Raw genomic sequence first — 21,884 nt, forward strand, 5'->3', positions numbered from 1 at the left:
CCACAATGCACTCTGACTTCAAGTGGACATCCAATGTACACTCACCAACGCACTATTTCCCATAATTAAAAAATAAACATTGCGGATGGTAACCTCAGTGGCGGCAATTTTAACAAATATAAGTGTAACATTTTATTAATTTAAATACATCGGCATATTTCAAAGTGAAATGAAACAGATTATTTAGATTTACACATTATTGATCCAGTTTTTATTTTATTTTTTACTAGTTTGTGATGTAACTTTTAAATTACGAACTGTACACATCAAATAATAACTTTCTGGATTGTTCACATATTAGGTGTGTGTACAGTGTTCACAAACATATTAGAAAATAATGTATTGACGACTTTTAATTAAATTAAAGACGGATGGGGGAAATATAAAGTTGCATTTGTTTCTTACTACAGTTTTTGAAGGTCGTTAGTTATTTACCGATAGGTGGCGTCTTCGTGCTAACAAAGCACACTTTAAAGTTATTATTCTTTCTGAAATCCCCGTTTTCATCACCTCAGGAAAAAACAAGTTTCTCTAAAACCAAAACTATTCAGATGGAGTAGATTTCACGGCAGGTTTCAGGCGTCAGTTTGAGGACTCTGACAGGAAACGCCTCGACATTTAAACACAGCAAAAACAATTATTTTCTACCTTTTAAAAAAAATAAACAAATAAAATAAATGTGACAGACAGTAGTTTTTATTCCCTTTAACATATGGTGGACTCTAATGTCATTCACTACACAGTGAACGAGTGAACAGTTTCGGACACAGACAGTGACTTGGCGCCATCTACTGGCGGGTTTAGTTTCATATATAAAAGTATCGGTTCGTTTATTCCAATGTTTCGTATTTCTCTGAGCTGCATTAATTAGCTTTTCCACAGGCTTGGAGATGAGAACATGCAGCAAGTGTATAAACAACATTATTGTGGTAACGACAAATTTTAATTTAATGATCCAAAAGTACGAGTTTATTGGTGAAGCAGAGTGGAGGTACTGTCATTCAGAGACATTTTGATTGCCAATTTACAGAGAACTGCATCCAGGAACCTCAGCAAGACAACATCATGCAGACTTTCACCCAACCGATCTGATTTCACCTCCTGAAGAGGAGACTGAAGGGAGAACCCCCCCAAAACAAACAACTACTGAAAGAAGCTGCCAAATATTAGGTGTCATTTATTTTAAAACAATCTGTTCCAATACTTTTTCTCCTCCAAAAATTGGGAGGAAATTGTTTACTACATCTGGTTGTAAATATCAGAAACTGAAAGCTAAATCTCTCTCTCCTCCCCCCGCCCTCCCCTCCCCTCTGGTCTATATATCCCTGCTGCTGATGAATTATTTTTTATCTGGAGTGAAATTACAGCTGAAGATGGAAAGGTGCTATCCAGATATTCACTCTTTCTTCATGGATGCTACAATCTGTCACAGAACCTGCAGTATATGTAAGAGCTCAATCTATTCTCTAACCTAAGGCTTATTTCTTCAAAGCTCCCTCAAAAGTTACGAGAGAGGTGGAGGTCTGCAGCATTTGACATCCTGGAGCAAAGGAAAATGAAGGCTACCTTCTGTGATCTTCTTAACTTCATGGAGAGGCAGGCTAAAACTATACAAGATCCTCTCTCTGGTGAATTACATCAACCATTCTCCAGTAAGAGGTTGACACACAACAAGTCCATGTTAGAAAAGCTTGCATTCAAGCTGAAGAGCAAGGGCAGCTCTACCTCTGTCCCTTACTGCACAGTCATTATTTACCAACATCTTTAGCAATCGTATGAAATATACACTCGTCTGCCACTTTATTAGGAACACCGTACTAATACTGGGTAGCCAGTCTAGAACAGCTACAGTTCTTCATGGCAGGGATTCCACAGTGTGTTGTAAATGAGTGAAAGTCGGTAATTTACCCTGAATTAAAGGAGCCAAAGGGGAACCCCAAAATAATCAGAACAGAAGATTAAATCCAAAGTCTCAGTGTTTATTACACAACAGTATGTGTCTATTATTAAATAACTCTTCTGTAAAAACTCCATACAGGATACACACTGTACATCACACACACACACACACACACACACACACACACACACACACACACACACAGATATACATAACCTCTGTTTAATGTGTGTAAACCAGAGAAAAACATTGTCACACACTCAGCTGTCTTTAAAAGCACTCTTATTGCAGATTAAAAAAAGGCTACATGAGTGTACACTAAACACACACACACACACACACACACACACACACACAGAGTACGTAGCAGAAATCAGCAGTGTGTAGAGTAAGCAATATATACAGTACACAACAAACAGTCTCTTAAAGCAGACACACATGACATTAAAGTGCACACATGCATATTAAACTATAAAATCAGCTCTTCATTCACTCCTTCTCTCTCTCACACACACAGGCATCACAGTCACTACACTACTGGTCAGGCTGAGGAGGGCCACACTTTCGGGGGTGGAGTCAGTGTGAACCAATCAGTGATGGTGTGAAGTGGGCGGGGCAAATCAGTGCTATAAAGCAGTGTGAGAACAGAAGGTTGTGTTCACACTGGCAGCGGTGTGTTTAGGGAAAGTGGCCTGGTGTGCATATTCAGTGAGACAGGAGGCGTAGCACCAACTTAAGAAATAAGTAGGCGGGGCTAGATAAACATTTTCTATATTACCTAAAGGTGCCTTTAAATTCCAGATTTTTCATGATCTGCACTAGAACCCTGGTTTATTAAGTGTTAAATAAACGTCGGACACAATGACCCTTACAGAAAGACGTGGGTATTGCATTATAGATATATATTAACGATGAAACCATGGCAACTGTAAGTAGAGTCTAGTTACAAGTGCAGTGAGTAAATTATAACGCATCAGACCAGGTGAGGTGATGAAATCACTGCCTGTGTGAACACCGAGAAATCCCAGTCCAGTGTTCTGAACTTACATCTGTGTGTGTGTGTGCGTGTGTGCGCCTGTGTGTTTAAATCAGCACTCAGCCCTCCATAATCACAAAGTGTCAGACCCACCCCCTAACAGGTTGCCCGGCAACAAGCCAGGCCCTCTGTCCTCAACCTGAGGAGAACCCCATAGGTTGTTGCCGTGGTAACCCGATGCCACACCTCCCCAGACCCCACCCTCCCGGCTGTGGCTCCATCGGTTAAACAGAGAGAGTCCGGCTCCGTCCAGGTTCTCCCAGCCGAGCTTCACCTGTCCTCCTCCACCCGTCTCACTCTCCATCTCCCTGTCTGTCTCTCCGTCTCCGTCTGTCTCTCTGCTCTGGGAATGTGTGAAGTAACGGGCCACGTCCTCCTCACTCACAAACTCAGCCAAGATGGTGGTGTTACCCAGGACACACCTATAGAGACACGATGATGTCATTATTCTCATTTAAAACCAGAATACTAATGACCCTGTGCTAACGAGAGTGCTAATTATACAGCGTTATCACTAACACTGATTACACAGTAGTGATAAACTGATTAATAAGCTGAGTAATACGAGAAGACTACGGCTGCTGAGATGTTCAGATAAGTAGGTTAAAGGTTACAGGGCAGTTTGACTGTATCACAATACACCATTCGAAGAATAGATAAGTAAGTAGGTTAAAGGTAATGAGTCATACATGTGCAGTGCACTCTGGGCCTTGGCCGCCTCGTCCGGGCTGCAGTAGCGAATCAGAGCGCTGCCTGGAGCAAAGCCAAGGTTAAAGGTCATCAGTGGGCCATGCTGCAGGCAAATTGTCTTCAGAGTTGAGCTATCGATCTACACACACACACACACACACACACACACACACACACACACACACACACACAGAACATACAACACCGAATGCATAACCGTAAGTGTGTTTCAAAGAAAGTGTTTTTCCAAACATATCGTCACAATCATAAGATAGCATAGATTTATCTAGAAGAAGCTTGCTGAATCTCCCAACACCAAAGAACCACCCAGGAAAACTCCTCAACTCTCATGGAGTCACCCCACTTCCATTTTTTCTTCTCTACATGCATAACATTGTGTGCATCTTACACTCCAGCTTTCATCTAAATTCATCTAAACAAAGCTAGGTCCATGATCTACACTCACACACACACATTCTTCAATCACCTGTGGTGTGAGGTTGCTCAGCAGCAGCCATGAACTTCCTGCAGATGATCCACCACTCCATGAGCTCTCTGAAGCACCACAACACAAAAACAAAACAACATGATTGAGCTCCAACGTTCTTCATCTTCATCCTCACCATCCCTGTAGTGAAGCGTGAAACGTCACCTGTAACAAAAGGTGACTCCTGGCTCTGCCTCTCTGTACTCCACCCTCTGGGCATGTGAGGCCCCACCCCTAACCACGGAGACTGTTTCTGATGGGTCAGGCCGGGAGGGGGGCGGGGCAGCTGTGAGACGTTTCGATTGGTCCTGTGTCCGATCGGCTCAGGAGGCCAGCTGGTGGCCAGCGCTGGGAATTTAACTACAAACATCAGAGCAGTGTCTGTATTACAGGGCACTGTGTCTGTGTGTGTGTGTGTGTATGAATGTGCATGTGTGTGTGTATGTGTGTGTGTGTGTGTTACCTGAGTTGTGTGTGTCGGAGGCACAGTAAGGCCAGGCACCAGGTGAAGGCAGTACGGTATTCATCTCTAACAAAGAGACTGAGATTTCATTAATTTAATCTATAAAACCATTAGCTGTGAAGAGTAGGAGGCCACGCCCCCTCCGGGTGTGTGTGTGTGTGTGTGTGTGTGTGTGTGTGTGTGTGTGTGTACCTGTGTTATCCTGCAGTAAGTGGTGTTCAGTTTCAGTGAGTGTGTTCTCCCCCAGCATTCCACTGTAGGGGTTTGGGTCAGGCTCGGGGCTCTGAACACCTTTCCAGGGAACACCAGGCTGAAACTCTGACACACACACACACACACACACACACACACACACACACACTCTCAAAGTCAGACATGCGTGCAGCTAAGTGAAAACATCCTGTTTAAAAAAAAAAAAAACTGTGCATGTGCATTATACCTGGTGGCCAGGTGGGGGTGTTGGGGGAAGCGCCTAATTTACCCCCAGGGTTTCTATGCCAATTGTCAATCAGATTTGGAGAGGCCACGCCCATATTCTCCACTCCCACAAGATCATAGTGGGGATACGAGGAGTCGCCTCGGAGCTTCATCGGACCTGGCAAGAGACCTACACACGCACACGCACACACACACATTAAATACAATATCCAAATGTGTGTGTGTGTGTGAGTGTGTGTGTGTGTGTGTGTGTGTGTGTTATACCATTCTTAAGCATTATGGGATCAGGAGGGGAGGGGCAAAGTGGATGCCCTGCCTCCATCATCCATTTAAACTGAGGCTGAGCTCCTCCTACTTCTTTTACTCCACCAATAACTGACTCAGGCTCCACCCCTGGCACAAAGCCTGCTGGGGGAACAGAAGATATGTATTAGTGGAAGTTATTTTGACTCACTTCAAGGTCAATAAAATACTTATTAATATATAAAATCACTACTAAATCCTCCATCAGCTGAGGCTTTTGTTTACATGGCTCTGCACAGACAGACCGGCCTGTACTCCTTTTTTTATTTGTCTTAATTTATGGATTTGTGTTGGCTCAGTTTCTTTATTTTTTATAGTCTTTAATTGAATAATATTTAGCTAATGGTTTCCACTAAATGTTCTGGATGGAGCGCAGTGTCCTTGACCATTAATTTTTATAAATAATTTATAAATAAATCAGTTCATGTCCAGCTTGATAAAGGAAGCACAGTGTGAGGTACTGCACTCCAACTCACCCGGGAAGGATGTAGGGGTTTTGGGGCGTTGCTGAAGAACTGCCATGATGCGGGCCAACTATAGAGAGAGAGAGAGAGAGAGAGAGAGAGAGAGAGAGAGAGAGAGAGAGAGAGAGAGAGAGAGATAATTCCCACTGTCTTTTAGTCATGTCCACACTTTCTCAGGACGTGGTTATGTTACTATATGTTATTACTGTAACAGGATTAATCAGAAAGTGCAGTGTGTACAGCAGTGTGAAGTCAGAGTCCCGTCTATAACGATCAATGGATTTAATACTTGTATTTTGTATGAGTACCTGCTGTGGATCCTGATGCTGAAGCAGAGGAGGAGGATGAGGGAACTTCCTCTGAGACAGGAAATGTTGCTGTTGCTGCTGCTGCTGCAGGAGGAGCTGATACGCCTAAGAACAAGACCAAGATGAAGTAAGAGAGACTGAGACAAGACTCATTTATTTGTCTTATTTACTGGTCAATGTATAAAAGAGCAGTTCCAGATAAGAAGTTCCAGTCAAGTGAAAATGTTATGAATCGACCTGGAATTGGACGCGTTGTCTATATTGTCTCAACGCACTGTGAAGAGGACGGTTCGAGTGGATAAAAAATCTCCAAGGATCACAGCTGGAGAACTGCAGAAGTTAGTTGTGTCTTGGGGTCAGAAAGTCTCCAAAACTACAATCCTAAGTCACCTACATCACCACAAGCTGTTTGGAAGGGTTTCAAGAAAAAAATCCTCTACTCTCATCCAAAAACAAACTCGAGCGTCTTCAGTGTGCAGACACTACTGGAACTTCAAATGGGATCGGGTTCTACGGTCAGATGAAACCAAAATAGAGCTTTTTGGTGATAAACACCAGAGGGGGTTTGGTGCACACAGAGAGGTAGCCATATGGAAAAGTCCCTCATGCCCACGGTTAAATATGGAGGTGGATCTTTAATATTTTGGGGCTGTATTTCTGCCAGAGGACCTGGACGTTTTGTTAGGATACCTGGAATCATGGACTATCAAATATCAACAGATATTTGACAACAGACAACAGAAACCTGACTGCCTTTGCCCAAAAGCCTGAAATGGGCTGTGGTTGGATCTTCCAGCAGGACAATGATCCAAAACATACATCCAAATCAACACAGAAATGGTTTACTGACCACAAAATCAAGATCCTGCCATGACCATCCCAGTCCCCTGACCTGAACCCCATAGAAAACCTGTGGGGTGAACTGAAGAGGAGAGTCCACCAGCATGGACCTCGAAATGTGAAGGATCTGGAGAGGTTCTGTACAGAGGAACGCTCTCAGATCCCTCGCCATGTATTCTCCAACTTCATCAGGCGTTATAGGAGAAGACTCAGAGCTGTTATCTTGGCAAAGAGAGCTAGCACAAAGTATTGACTAAAAGGGTGCCAATAATTGTTGCACACCTATATTTAACAAATATAATTTTGGATAAACTTGTGCTGTATTTGATCTCATGGACATCAAACAATTGCAGAGTATTTTTGTGAATTTAATTTAACAAAATACCAATGGTTAAACAAAAAAGACAATTTTTCACAGCCTTCTATATTAGGGTGCCAATATTAATGGAGGGCACTGTAGGATATATTTACCAGCTGGACCTGCTGCATGTGGGGGTTTATCCCACTGAGCATGGCTAGGTGCTGTGGGGAGAGCTGTGGGGGAAACATCGGATTCAGAACGGACCCCGAAACCTGCATAAACAATAACACACACTGTTCCAGGAGCCAGGAAGAGCAGTTACATAATACACTACAATCTGATACTATGTGGAGGATCACTATACGGTAGGATACAAAAACATTTAGTCATTTATATAACCATATCAATTATATTACTCCAACAAGACACTGTCATTCATGAGAAAAAGTTGCGATAACTTTTGAAACCGATGAAATGAGAACTTTTTTTTAACTTACCTGAGGTGGGAGGAACTGCTGTTGCATGTGTGCTCGTACTCCAGGGGAAGGATTTATGTGATGCACACCTGGCTGTTGCATTCCTCTTAAATGTGCAACACCACTGGTATTAAACACACCGGTCTATAAAAAAAAAAAAAAGAGAGTGTGTGATAAGAGACAACATGAACTCAGATTGCCATGCAATGTTAGCACATGTTTTAATGCAGCATCATGAAGTGGTCAACATTGTAAAACACAGTCCCCAGAACTCCCCCAAGGGGTGTGAGATCAAAAGATCAATTTGAGATGATAAATCAGAATTTCAGCTTTCGTTTTCTGATATTTACATCTAGATGTGTTAAGCAACTTAGAACATGGCACCTTATGTTTGACCCACCCATTTTTCAAGTGAAGACCAAACAGCTGTCTATGGGAGAAAAGCAAACCACTGTATTAACAACCAAACATCAAGCAGATCAAGAAAAACGGCATCAGCTGATGACAAAAACATTGTGAGAGCTGTGAAGAAAGACCCCAAAACAACAGACAGAATCATCAACAACCTCTACAGGTCAGAGGTGAAGGTTTCACAATCCACTGTTCGAAGAAGAAATATAGAGGCCATATCACAAGATGTAAACCTCTCATCAGCAATAAGAATCATAAAGCAAGGATTCACAGAAATTCACAGAAATACAGAGATGATTCACAAAAGTTCTGGAACCAAAATGAACCTCTACCAAAGTGCTGGAAATGCCAAAGTATGGAGAAGAAAGGATCTGCTCATGATCTAAAACATGCAAGCTCATCTGTGAAACATGGTGGAGGTAGTGTCATGGCTTGGGCTTGCACGGCTGCTTCTGAAAGATTCTCACTAATCTTATTGATGATGGAACTTATGATGGTAGCAGCAGAATGAATTCTGAAGTTTACAGGAAAATTTTGTCTTCCAATCTACAAAGAAATGCATCCAAACTAATTGGGAGGAACTTTATCATGCATCAAGACAATGACCCAAAACACACTGCCAAGTCAACAATGGACTTCATAAGGTGGAAAAAGCAGAAGGTTTTAGACTGTACAAGTCAATCACAAGACCTTAACCCAACTGAGCAGTGTTTCACCTCCTGAAGAGGAGACTGAAGGGAGAAACCCCCCGAAACAAACAACTACTGAAAGAAGCTGCAGGAAAAACCTGGAGAAGCTTCACAGAATAAGAAACCAGCAGTTTGGTGTCAGTGAATCACAGGATTGATGCAGTTATTACAAGTAAAGGAAATGCAACCAAATATTAAGTGTTATTTAGTACAAGACAATCTGTTCCAATAATTTTGCTCATCTAAAAATAGGGTGGTCTGCCACCAAAGGTGCCATGTCTTCAGCGTATAGCAAAAACAATACGTCCTTGCTGTTCCAATACTTTCAGAGGAGAATGTAGCTATGTAACATTATTGCCCATTTAAAAAGAAAATGGTTTCTTAACCAAAATCTTATTGTATTTATACTTATATAGTGTATATCGATAGTGTATTTGTGCATCATTTTAGAGTAAGGTCCTACCGTGCCCGGTTCCTTGGAGCTGTGCGAGCGAAAGCTTCCTCCTCCTCTTCCTCCCCTCCTCATCTCCCCATTAAAGTCGTTCATCCCTCTCCTACTTCTGTCCGACGCTGAGATGGCTTCTTCGTCCTGGTCCAAACCAGTATTTTATAGCTGTTAGCTACATTGAGCATGTTGGATATACTATGCTACAGTAATCTTATATGATGTACGTACGAATTCATGTTCTTGCCAAGTCAAGTTCCTGTGCACACTTTACATTCAATAAACAAACACTCTGTTCGCATTAGAATTAAATTGATGCAAAATCATCACTCAATTTTGAGTTACCGTGATCCCCATGTTTGACAACTGCCGAGTTATGGAACCTGTCCAGGGACCCCCACCATTTCCTTTCAGAGGACCCTGAGAGAAAACAAGCCAACGTTTAAAACATGATGGTAGACAAAATCAGCTAGAAACAAGAGTCCGCCAGTTCAATTCAATGAGAGAGCTTAATCAAAGACCCCCATGTACCTTTGCTCCAGTTCTCCTGCCACCCTGACCTTGGTTCCAACCCCCAGAGGAAATGGAGGAAGTGTTGTCCTGAGACCTGTTACCCCACATGCCAGAACCACTGTCTTCCTCCTCCCAACTGGAATGGCGTGAAGTGTTTAAACCTTCATCACCCCAGCCATCTTGCATAGTCTTTGAACCTGTGGACAAATAAGCATATCCAGGAGACCCAGACACAAGTTGAAGTCCAAATCACAGCGTCTAGCCCAAACAGCTGGATCATTAGTGTAGAACATTACCCATGTGTTATACTGGTGTAGGATCTAAACAGAGTGGTAGATCTCCAGGAGCAGTGTAGGAATTAAAAGCTAGGAATTCAACTATCAACCACGCAGGATGGGAAATCTTCAACAGATAGGCTAAAGCTAAACCACTCCAGGATAATACATCTCCAGAAGCAGGAATAGAGTTGGGTTTGTGCTCAGATCATCAGGGTGGTAGATCAACAGAAGAAAGACTGGTAGTAAAAGAGAGTAGAGTATTGCGCATCTGGCCTAAAAATACTAAAAACTTCTTACTAGTCTTGGCTGGATTGGTGCGGGAGCCACCCCATCCTGTCCCTTTCCCAGTTTCCTCTGGATCCCTCCAGCCTGAGGGAGCATCAAAGGCCTTCCCCCAGCCTGCTGTGCTGTTGTCCATGGCCTGTTCAGGAGCTCCAGCACTCCGTTCCCATGCTAAAGATTTTAGGGAAACAAATAAGTTATGAGTGTGTCAGTACAACAATAAGTCAATATTATAAAAGATTACTACCCTATTACAACATGAACCATCTCATTGTTTTACACTCCCACATAAATGTTCCAATCAGTAGATCCTTACAAACTACATTCAATTCACTCCCAACCTGTGTTTTTGTCTCTGCCGGTCAGGGTGTTGGCTGGTATGGACTCATGCTGTTGTTGAGATGGCTGACCCCTCTGTTGCAGGTTGCTCTTATCCCACATGTTGACACTCCTGTTGTCATAGTGAGCGGGGTCACCCCAGGCCGATGTTCCATCGTCAATCTCCATCTTCCTGCTAATGGACTGGGGCGAGGGCTCCTCCCAACCACTTGGCTCAATGTCTGAAGACATGTGAGGGATGGGACCCGGCTTCCATCCTGAGCTTTGGTTCTTTGCCACTGGGCCTGCGGGTGGATCCCTGGACTCCTGTGAGCCTCTTGGTTGAGTAGGCTGGGACTGGGATTGCTGCAGTTGCTGTTGATTTGGGCCCTTCAGTGCTGTTTGATTGTTTGGTATATGTTGTAGCTGGCGGTTGTTCCCCCATCCCTGGTGCTGTTTGCTTCTCCATCCTTCATCCTCAGACTCAGACCATGACTTCTCGCCTTGTCCAGCTTTACCCTTGTTTTCTTCCCACTGAGGGTCACGTGGAACCCAACTGCCCTTGTCCCCATCTCTCCGCTGCCCACCATCTCTCCTATTCCCATCCCACCTTCCTACCTGCTCATCCTCAACAGCCTCCACCCAGCTGTTGCCTGTGCCTGTGAGTAGAGCACCCTGTTTACGATCTATTTTCTGCTCAACTTGCTCCCCTTTACTCCCTACTCCCTGGCTTCTGGCCCCCTTCACCTGACCCTGCAAATCCCTGGACCAAAGAGGACAGCTAGGGCTGTTTAGATCCATCTGAGCATGCCCAGTCCAGTCTCGACCTGATTCAGAGCTACTGTCCACCTCCAAATCCCAGGCTATGCTCTGCTTGATCTGGGTCTGCCCCCAGCCAGTGTTGCAAAGTACTCTGGGATCCAGGTCACTTCGACTGATCATGCTCTGTAAAGTCACTTCACTGCATGAAGCTTGAGCTCTGGAGTTGTTGTGAGACCAAGTACCATCTTCTGTGCTTCCGTGGACAGCAGACTCAAACTCTGGTCCCTCCAGTTCCCCCTCATTCATCTTTTTCTCACTATCTGTTTTTGTTGTTGTATTGGTTGCAATCATTTCAGTGTCCTGTAAACAACCTGGAGAACTTTCTTGTACATGTCCACTCATGCCTTCTTTTGGCACATCACTCTGCATAATTGTTGCTGACTGCTTTTTTAGACCACTTCTTTCTTCATCCCAGACTGTCTGAGATACCTCAATACTGACTCCATCAGTGCCAGTGACTTTCCATCCCACTTGGCTTTCCCCAGATGTTACCCACATTTCTCCAGTCTCCAGCAGTTCTCCACTTGCCCTATTATCACATGTATCAGGAATTAAGGCTTCTAGATTTGAACTGAGAGTAGAAAGCTGCACTGCCTCATTGAACCCTTTGGAGTCATCAGCAATTTCAGCTTCTGCTTGTGGTCCCACTTCTTTTTCCACCCTGTTGTCCTCCCACTTGCCTCCATCCTGGCTTTGTATCTTCTGCTGCATGCTTTCTGCATCTGCCAAATTCAAGGTAGTTTCACAGTAGGAAGGTGGGACTGATACCGAGTTGGCTCCATCTGCAGTGACACCAAGCTCTACCTGTTCCGTCTTGTTCTTTTGAATGCCTTTATTGCATTCCCATGAAGCTTTGCTCAGGGACTCGTTCTTCCTCCTGCTGTCCACAATACTGGGCCATGCCTGCAGGTCAGAGCCGTCCACTACAATCTTATCCATTCCCTGAGACAGCAGCAGTGCTCCGGAGCCCGGGCCACATGTGGAATTTGCATAAGTTAAAGAAGCTAAAGACAGTAAGGAAAGTGGAAAAAGTGAGATCTACATTAGGATCTAGAAAAAAGAACAATAAAACAGAAGCAGTGTCTGGGTTTAAGTACTCTAAATCCCTCATTTGTACATGAGAGCTGAAGAAAGGCAAATTAGGATGTACAGTGCCAAGAAAAAGTATGTGAACATGTGAACCCTTTGGAATTTCATGGTTTCCTGAATAAATTTGTCATAAAATGTGATCTGATCTTCATCTAAGTCAGGGGTATTGACAAATATAATGTGTCTAAAATAATAACACAAAAAAATCTGATCTTTCATGTCTTTATTGAGAACAACCAAAAAAAAACCTCATAGTGGAAAAAGTATGTGAACCCTTAAGTTAGTGACCTCAAAAAAGATTTTTTTTTTTGCACACCTGGAGTCTCGTTAAGAAAATGAGTCTGGAGGTGTCGACTACAGCTACTTTGACTGATAAAAACCCCTAAAACTTTTGGAGTTTGCCCTGCACAAGAAGCACATGCTTATGTGACCCATGCCTTGCCAAAAAGAGCTTTCAGAGGATCTACGATCAAGAATCGTTGATTTACATAAAGCTGGTAAGGGTCACAAAGTGATTTCAAAGACTTTAGAAATTCACCAGTCTACAGTTAGGCAAGCATTCTACAAATGGAGACACTTTGGGACTGTTGCTACTCTACCAAGAATTGGGTGCCTAGTCAAAATGACACCAAGAGCACATCGAAGACTCAACAATGAGGTAAAGAAACAACCCCGAATGACAGCCAAAGATTTGAAGGCATCATTCTAACTGCCTAACATCTCTGTTCATGAGTCTACAATAGGTAAAACATTGAACAAGCAGGGTATCTACGGCAGGACACCACGAAGGAAGCCAATGCTTACTAAAAAGAACATTGCTGCATGCCTGAAATTTGCAAAAGAGCACACTGACACTCCACAGCGGTATGGGCAAAATGTTTTGTGCACTGATGAAACTAAGATTGAACCATTTGGAAAAACCACACAGCACTACATCTGGTGTAGAAAGGACACGGCATATCATCATGAAAACATCATCCCAACTGTAAAGTATGGTATAGGAAACATCATGATTTGGGCCTGCTTTGCTGCATCAGGGCCTGGCCAGGGGAAGATGAATTCCCGAGTATATCAGACAATTCTTCAGGATAATGTGAGAATATCAGTTTCTGCTGAAACTGTGTAGAAGTTGGGAGATGCAACAGCACAACGACCCAAAACACCGGAGCAAGTCCATAACAAAATGGCTTCAGAAAAACAAAATCCACATTTTGGAGGGGCGGAGTCAGAGCCCAGACCTCATCCCAATAGAGATGCTATGGAATGACTTGAAGAAAGCCATACACATGAGACGTCCAAAGAATATGACCGAGCTAAAACAGTTCTGCCAAGAAGAATGGGCTAAAATTCCTCCTGAATGATGTGCAGGTCTGATCCACAGCTAGAGGAAGTGCCTGGTTGAGGTTATTGCTGCCGGGGGTGGGGGTGGGGGGGGGGGGGGTGTCAACCAGTTATTAATTCTAAGGGTTCACTTACTTTTTCCACTGCCATTTTGAATGTTGAATGAGTGTGTTCAATAAAGACATGAAAAATGAGAATTTTTTGTGTTATTATTTTAGGTACATTATATTTGTCAATTATATATTATACTGTCATCTATTTGACTTAGATGAAGATCAGATCACATTTTATGACAAATTTATTCAGAAAACCATGAAATTCCAAAGGGTTCACATACTTTTTCTTGCCACTGTATTTTGGTAAATAGTAATGAAGGAGTGTAGATAACAAATTATTGGCACACCTGAGCGTTGTGTAGTGTTTGCATTCGACTGATCCCCTGTGTGGAGGAATGGTGAAACTCCATCTAGTGACTGGCCTCTCTTCAGCAGAATTTTAGGTTCCTGATGGTTACGGAAACGAGGTGGAACTTCACGGGACATGTGCCACAGAGACACTGCAGAGGGAACCTGTCCATTTGCCACAGTGTTTTGCTTTGCATTGTTCTCACTTGCAGGGAGAACTGCAGCGTACCCAGGAGCAGGAAGTGGGGACAGGGATGGAGTGGAACTGGAGCGCAGTGTCACGCAGTGGAAGGGGGCAGGGGTGATCGAATCTGATTGGAACACCAAACAAACGACCAAAACACAAACGTTTATTCATTTCAAACCTGCTCAAGTAAAAGCAATTCTATGTCAGTTTGTCAGTTAGTATGCATCATCATAGTTTCCTCGAAACTAATAACATCAGTGAAATATTTACCTTTAAGTATCTGTTTGGTGTCCTGAAACAAGACAAGACACATTCAGTATAAACAACATTTTGTATTAGTTAAACTCAGTGTGTCACTCAACACCTTAAACAGACTACCCAATGAACAGTCTAGTCTTTGTTCTGCCTGCATTAAACCATAATGTGCCACACCTGGTGAGAAACTGGATTACTCTGATCTTCTTCTGTATTTTTTAAGTCTTCCATTAAACTGTAAAACAGAAAAGATATACAAGATGTAAGTCCACCTGTATGTCCACAAACACCTGCAGAAATCACCTGAGCAGAAGTCATACGTTACAGTAGAGACAGACGTATCGAATCGCACAGACAGACGTATCGAATCGCACAGACAGACGTATCGAATCGCACAGACAGACTAATCGAACAGACAGTAGTAATGAATCGTGCAGACAGTAGTAATGAATCGTACAGACGTATCATACAGACAGACGCATGGAAGTGTACAAACAGACGCATCGAATCGTACAAACAGACAAATCGAACCATACAGAGACATAGCATACAGATAGATGCATAAAATGGTACAGACAGACGTATCATACAGACAGACGTATCGAAACGTACAGACAGACAGTAAAATGAATCAGTAAAGTAAAGTGAATCGGACAGACAGTGGTAGTGAATCGGGCAGACAGTAGTAGTGAATCGGACAGACAGTAGCAGTGAATCGGACTCAGACAGTAGTAATGAATCGGACTCAGACAGTAGTAGTGAATCGGACTCAGACAGCAGTAATGAATCAGACACAGACAGTGGTAATGAATCGGACTCAGACAGTAGTAGTGAATCGGACAGACAGCAGTAATGAATCAGACACAGACAGTGGTAATGAATCAGACAGACAGTGGTAATGGTAATGAATCGGACAGACAGTGGTAATGAATCGGACAGAAAGACGAATCAAATCGGACAGACAGTAGTAGTGAATCGGACAGACGGTAGTAATGAATCGGACCGACAGTGGTAGTGAATCGGACAGACAGTGGTAGTAAATCGGATAGACAGTGGCAGTGAATCGGACAGACGGTAGTTGTGAATCGGATAGACAGTAGTAATGAATCGGACACAGACAGTAGTAGTGAATCGGACAGACAGTAGCAGTGAATCAGACAGACAGTAGCAGTGAATCAGACTCAGACAGTAGTGATGAATAGGACAGACAGCAGTAATGAATGAGACACAGACAGTGGTAATGAATCAGACACAGACAGTGGTAATGGTAATGAATCGGACAGAGAGTGGTAATGGTAATGAATCGGACAGAAAGACGAATCGATTCGGACAGACAGTAGTAGTGAATCGGACAGACAGCAGTAATGAATCGGACAGAAAGACGAATCGATTCGGACAGACAGTAGTAGTGAATCGGACAGACAGTAGTAATGAATTGGACAGATAGACGAATCGAATCGGACAGACAGTGGTAATGAACCGGACAGTCAGTGGTAGTGAATCAGACAGACAGTGGTAATGAATCGGACAGACGGTAGTAGTGAATCGGACAGACGGTAGTAATGAATCGGGGACAGACGGTAGTAATGAATCGGACAGACAGTAGTAATGAATCGGACACAGACAGTAGTAATGAATCGGACAGACAGTAGTGATGAATCGGACAGACAGTAGTGATGAATCGGACACAGACAGTAGTGATGAATCGGACACAGACAGTAGTGATGAATCGGACACAGACAGTAGTGATGAATCGGACACAGACAGTAGTAATGAATCGGACACAGACAGTAGTAATGAATTGGACAGACAGTAGTAATGAATCGGACACAGACAGTAGTAATGAATCGGACACAGACAGTAGTAATGAATCGGACACAGACAGTAGTGATGAATCGGACACAGACAGTAGCAATGAATCGGACACAGACAGTAGTAATGAATCGGACACAGACAGTAGTAATGAATCGGACACAGACAGTAGTAATGAATCGGACACAGACAGTAGTAATGAATCAGACAGACGAGTCGCGAGGACACAAACATTATTAAGATTTAGAACTTCGACACTACACAGTGTTATTGTATACTAAGACTATAAAACGGGTCAATTAAAAGTTTAGAATGTAAAAGTTAGGCATGAGTAAGTAAGTTTACTGGGATTTAACCTTAACATTTGAATAAGTCACGTTTTTAAAAACATATTGCAGAATAATAACTAGCTAATACCTGCTAAGCTAACATGTAAACAAGTCGGTTCATCCTACCTCGGTTCTGACAGGCTCCGCCTCCTAAGAGATGATTAGCCAATAGGATCGCGTCTGCTTTAACCGTGGATGTAAAACTAACCAATCAGAGGATTGTTTGGGTTAACGAGTAGCCAATCCCTGCAGGGCTTGAGGGATTGCCTGAATACGGGTGGAGAAGGCTACCTACATTTCCCGAAATTACGCATTTAACGAGTCTGGATAAATTCTCTGCTTTTCTTCTGCAACTCGAAAACCGAGCGTTTGCTAAAATAATCAAATGTGTGACGCTAATGTGGGAGAAAATACCGTTTCCGTCGACTGAAAGTCATCTTGCTAAAATGCTAAATGCTAAAAACAGCTAGCACCTGTGGCTAATCTTGTCATCCGAAACCATAATAAACTCCAGCAGCGGTTTCAGCTTTAATAACTCCACATCACACTCCAGATAATAACAGGTGTGTGTCTGTGTATGTGTGTGAGTTTATGTGTGTGTGTGTGTGTGTGTGTGTGTGTGTGTGTGTGTGTGTATTAAATATGTACTTTACCTGTTAGGTGTGTTTATTTATCAGGACATATCAGCTGCAGGTTCATCTCCTGACACAGGGAATAAAAACCCCGCGGTCGATAAAGACAAGAAATAAACACACAGTCAGTAATAAATAAATAAATAAACAGCGGTGTGAATGATGTTTATAAAAAGCGCTGCACTAAAGTTCTTATTCGGCCATAAACAGGACTCTGTGTGGAGGAGGAAGTGCAGTACACTGAGTCATACAGCAGGGGGAGAAACACACACACACACACACACACACACAGGAAGTAGGGAATACGGAATGTGGAGTAAGGAATAGGGAGTAGGGAATATGGAGTAGGTAATAGGGAATACGGAGTAGGGAATTATGGAATAAGGAGTAGGGAATATGGAATCAGGAGCAGGGAATATAATAAGGAAGTAGGGAATAAGGAGTAGGGAGTAGAGATGGAATAAGGAGTAGGGAATAGGAATACGAAGTAGGGGTATGGAATAGGAAATAATTAGTAGGGCTTCAGTGGTAACCATAGAAACAGAACATGTGGTCCTGACCAGTCAGCATGTAGTAGCTGTTGCCATGGAAACATGATCAGACACAGACCACTCAGCAGTGTGTTGTTACCTTTTATTATAATTTGTGATGAATAAAAAGCAGGATAATGATTTCATTAAAACACACAGATAGTAAAGGAGTGTAAAAAACACCAGCATTCGTACATTTACATATCAATTATATATATAAATATACTGAAATGTTTATTAATGCAGTCATTTACAGAGTGAGGAGTCCACACACACACACACACACACACACACACACACACACACACACACACACACACTCAACACATCAGCTTTTGTCTCCTGTTCACACTCAAAAAACTCATCTATTATTTCATTTTTTCTAACATTTTTTTATTATAAATGATGTTTCTATCAGCTGTTCTCATAACAATTTCTTATAAAACTTTATTGTAATAAATGTGTATAAAAATTTGATAGCACAGCATGTTGAGGGATTTTCTTTATCTGTCCAATTAGAGATCAGAATCTGATCATCAGCTCTTTCACATGTCCCGTTTCTTTGGTAAGTACGACCCTCTTTAAATCAGCATCAGATTCCTGATGTAAAATCAGTTATAAACATGTGTGTCAGATGGAAATAATTTATTCCCTATGCTCGGGTTGTGAGTTAGGGAAGGGAGCTGTCTGACCAGTCACACTCAGCAGGACTGATCCGAGGTCATTTAACCCTTAATCTCAGTGAAAGTTTCTACATTTACTCTGAAGGTGACTCGGTGCTGCTCTGATGGTGACGACGTGTGTGGGTTAGGGTCAGATCTTCATCCATCATCTTATAGCAGTAACAGAAGAGCCCTGGAGATGGAGGGCAAGGGAACTTACCCCAGTGGAAATCTCGTATTAAACACTCCAAACGATTTCTAATAATCATAGCAGGATTTATTCACTCTTTACAGCTCAGTTAAGTTTTATATTTATATATTTAATATATAGTTACGTGTAGGTTGCTCACAGTTTGTTCACAGTAAATTATTTTAATTGTTTGTAATTGCAGTACTCTAAAGCCTTGTTTCTTACAGGTTCTCCTTCTCTAATCAATATTATTATTATTACTACTACTACTACTACTGCATCCTATCCATTTCGAGCCAGACGACCGCCCCCTGCTGGCTGTGGATGGTGTGGCGGACAGTGTGGATCAGGTCCTCGGTGCAGCTCCAGTCGCTGGGCTGCAGTGTGCTGAACATCAGTGGCAGAGACTCCAACTGCAACTCCTCCACCCGCACAACCTCCATCACATCACTCTCCCCTAAACACGACAGCAGCTTACTGAACACACACACAGACACACGCACACACACACAGTGAGAGAGATGGCTGGAGAGAAAGACAGAGACAGCCAAAAAGAAACAGGGAGAGACAAACAGATAGAGAGAGAGAGAGAGAGAGAGAGAGAGAGAGAGAGACAAAGACAGACAGAGAGAGAGAGAGAGAGAGAGAGAGAGAGACAAAGACAGACAGAGAGAGAGAGAGAGAGAGAGAGAGAGAGAGAGAGATAGAGAGCGATAGAGAGACAGATAGAGAGAGACAGAGAAAGACAGAGAGAGAGAGAGAGAGAGATAGAGAGAGAGAGTGATGTACCGGAACTTCCTGCCCTTCTTGTCTTTGGGTTTGATGTGGATGATGATGGGATACACGCCCTGCTTCAGCAACGCTTCTACACTGCTCACACTCAGCTGCAGCAAACAGTGTTTATCCTACACACACACACACACACACACACACACACACACACACACACACACACACACACACACACACACACACACAGAGATTAAGCTCATGTCAGGGGTCTGTGTATGACACATGCCCCTCTGTCCCTCTGTCTCACTCAGAGACACCCCTCTGTCTCACTCAGAGACATGCCCCCCGTCTCAATATGAGACACGCCCCTCTCAGTGTACCTGCTTTATGACCTCCTGGATGCTGTGCAGTCTGATGCCGAGTGTGTGATCCAAGGTATGTGTGTGATCCAAGAGAAACACACTCTTATCGTTACGCTCACTCGCAGGTATCGGCTCTGAAAACACACACACACACACACACACACACACACACGCACACACACACTTTATTCAGGTTTTCCTTATATATGTTCATCTGTCAGGTGTGTAAGCTGTGTTTGTAATTGTGTGTAAGCTGAATCTGAGCCACGCTTCATGAATCAGTGAGTCATTTCAGTCACAATCACATGACTCTGTATTTTGAGTCAGTAAAATTTTTCTGGCCATTACCACTAAGCAATTAATAAAAAATATATATATATAATAATTAAAAATATTTCAAACACTTATTAACTATTCCACATCATTACAGCTTACATCAGACCTTACATCAGACCTTACATCAGACCACACATTTACATAATAATAACTGACTCTTTTAGCTGCACTGTGTGTGTGTGTGTGTGTGTGTGTGTGTGTGTGTGTGTGTGTGTTTGTGTGTGTACCTGGAGGACAGGTGTTAAAGTGCAGTCCTGAGTCGGCGGGCTGCAATAATCTTTCAATGAGGCCGTGAGAGAGAACAGAAGGAGAGAAAATGACGGGCCTTTTACACTCCACCTGCACGGGCTGAACCAAACTGTAGGGTATCAGGTGTTCCTCATGACCTGCACACACACACACACACACACACATTTTAATAGCCTTGTTTTATTCAATAATGTGTTAGTGATGAACTAAAATGGTATATTTGTAGTCAGCTCATGGTTATAGACACGTTTACATTTATAACGTATTAAGTAGACTGTGTCTAAGAAACAGGCTGGTGGGCGGAGCTTACGGTTACTGAGTGTGTAGAGGACTGAAGAGGAGGAGCTAGTCTCTTGACATTTTGACGATATGGACTTCACCAACCGCACATGCTCAAAAACCTTCTTACGGAACTACACACACGGAAACACACACACACACATACACACACACACACACACACACACACACACACACACACACACACACGGGTTAAAGAGAGAGACTGAGAGAATGAGAGACAGTAAGACAGAAAATGAGACTTGGTCTTACTTTTTTCTTCTTGTCTTGCTGTTGTAGTGTGATGGTGTGTAACTTCACCAGCAGTAACTGTTGAGCCCTGACAAACAACACACACACACACACACACACACACACACACACACACACATCAGATGACAGAGCTACAGCTCAGTATCATGCTGCATGTGGATAATTTAGCTGGTCATAAACTGATGATTTGTGTGATATTGAAATCTCCAAATCTTCATCAGGTTACTGTCTGTGCTGATGCAGTAACCTGAATATCCAATGCTGATGCTGTGTGTGTGTGTGTGTGTGTGTGTGTGTGTGTGTGTGTGTGTGTGTGTGTGTACCTGTTGTAGTTAGGTACAGCTCCATTCTGCAGTGATTTAGCAGACTGTGTGTCCACACGTGTGCAGCGCCACTGGTATTTGCCGTTGTATCTGGTGTCTGTTACATGCAGGATGTCGTTACAGGCGATACGCAGAGAGGGCTGCTCTCCGTGTAAGAAGAGGTCGAGGTTTACACGGACGTAGAACGAGTCAGCACCGATGAAAGAAGGAGAGCAGAGTTCACTATTCAAACGGGAGTAACCTAAAGAGGAGAGGAAGAGAGGAAGTCCATGTAATAAGCCGGAGTTTGAATAAACAGAACAGTAGAGATTAACTACAGCACAGAGATAGAGAGAGAGAGAGAGAGAGAGAGAGAGAGAGGGGAGAGAGAGAGGGGGGGAGAGAGAGAGAGAGAGAGAGAGAGAGAGAGAGGGGAGAGAGAGAGGGGGGAGAGAG

General features: G+C 43.1%; 2 protein-coding genes across 9 annotated transcripts in view; both read right to left on the bottom strand.

The window, feature by feature from the left end:
* Window positions 1–1,958: 1,958 nt before the first annotated feature.
* On the bottom strand, window positions 1,959–17,757 carry LOC108272942 (trinucleotide repeat-containing gene 6B protein). Of its 5 annotated transcripts, none has more exons than XM_017481828.3 (21): window positions 17,535–17,757; window positions 14,918–14,975; window positions 14,756–14,777; window positions 14,298–14,609; window positions 10,666–12,468; window positions 10,340–10,495; window positions 9,783–9,961; window positions 9,597–9,671; window positions 9,270–9,395; window positions 7,728–7,850; window positions 7,401–7,502; window positions 6,090–6,194; window positions 5,794–5,851; window positions 5,279–5,419; window positions 5,016–5,183; window positions 4,769–4,894; window positions 4,577–4,654; window positions 4,279–4,473; window positions 4,114–4,181; window positions 3,626–3,765; window positions 1,959–3,358 (listed from the first exon to the last, which is right to left on the bottom strand). In XM_017481828.3, the coding sequence occupies exons 2-21, from the start codon at window positions 14,969–14,971 to the stop codon at window positions 3,010–3,012; spliced, it is 4,380 nt and encodes a 1,459-aa protein (XP_017337317.1). In that variant the 5' UTR covers window positions 14,972–14,975; window positions 17,535–17,757; the 3' UTR covers window positions 1,959–3,009. The 5 variants fall into 5 exon arrangements, with proteins under 5 accessions (XP_017337317.1, XP_017337320.1, XP_017337319.1 ...); XM_017481831.3 differs by having other exon boundaries at window positions 4,279–4,461; window positions 4,577–4,642; window positions 5,279–5,422; XM_017481830.3 differs by having other exon boundaries at window positions 4,279–4,461; window positions 5,279–5,422.
* A 375-nt stretch (window positions 17,758–18,132) lies between these two features.
* zmp:0000000896 (caspase recruitment domain-containing protein 10) overlaps window positions 18,133–21,884 on the bottom strand; it is a 23,122-nt gene continuing 19,370 nt past the window's right edge. For 3 of the 4 annotated variants that reach the window (XM_053684024.1, XM_053684023.1, XM_053684022.1), the window contains exons 18-24: window positions 21,450–21,690; window positions 21,127–21,193; window positions 20,885–20,987; window positions 20,553–20,711; window positions 20,008–20,123; window positions 19,685–19,800; window positions 18,133–19,372 (exon numbers count right to left, since the gene is read on the bottom strand). In XM_053684024.1, coding sequence (XP_053539999.1) covers window positions 19,168–19,372; window positions 19,685–19,800; window positions 20,008–20,123; window positions 20,553–20,711; window positions 20,885–20,987; window positions 21,127–21,193; window positions 21,450–21,690 — 1,007 coding nt within the window. In that variant the 3' untranslated portion in view covers window positions 18,133–19,167. Of the gene's footprint in view, window positions 19,373–19,684; window positions 19,801–20,007; window positions 20,124–20,552; window positions 20,712–20,884; window positions 20,988–21,126; window positions 21,194–21,449; window positions 21,691–21,884 lie in introns of those variants that run through there. The other variant, XR_008397253.1, reaches the window with a different exon arrangement.

The sequence above is a fragment of the Ictalurus punctatus genome, chromosome 12 (genome assembly GCF_001660625.3).
Source record: "Ictalurus punctatus breed USDA103 chromosome 12, Coco_2.0, whole genome shotgun sequence".
Taxonomy (NCBI): domain Eukaryota; kingdom Metazoa; phylum Chordata; class Actinopteri; order Siluriformes; family Ictaluridae; genus Ictalurus; species Ictalurus punctatus.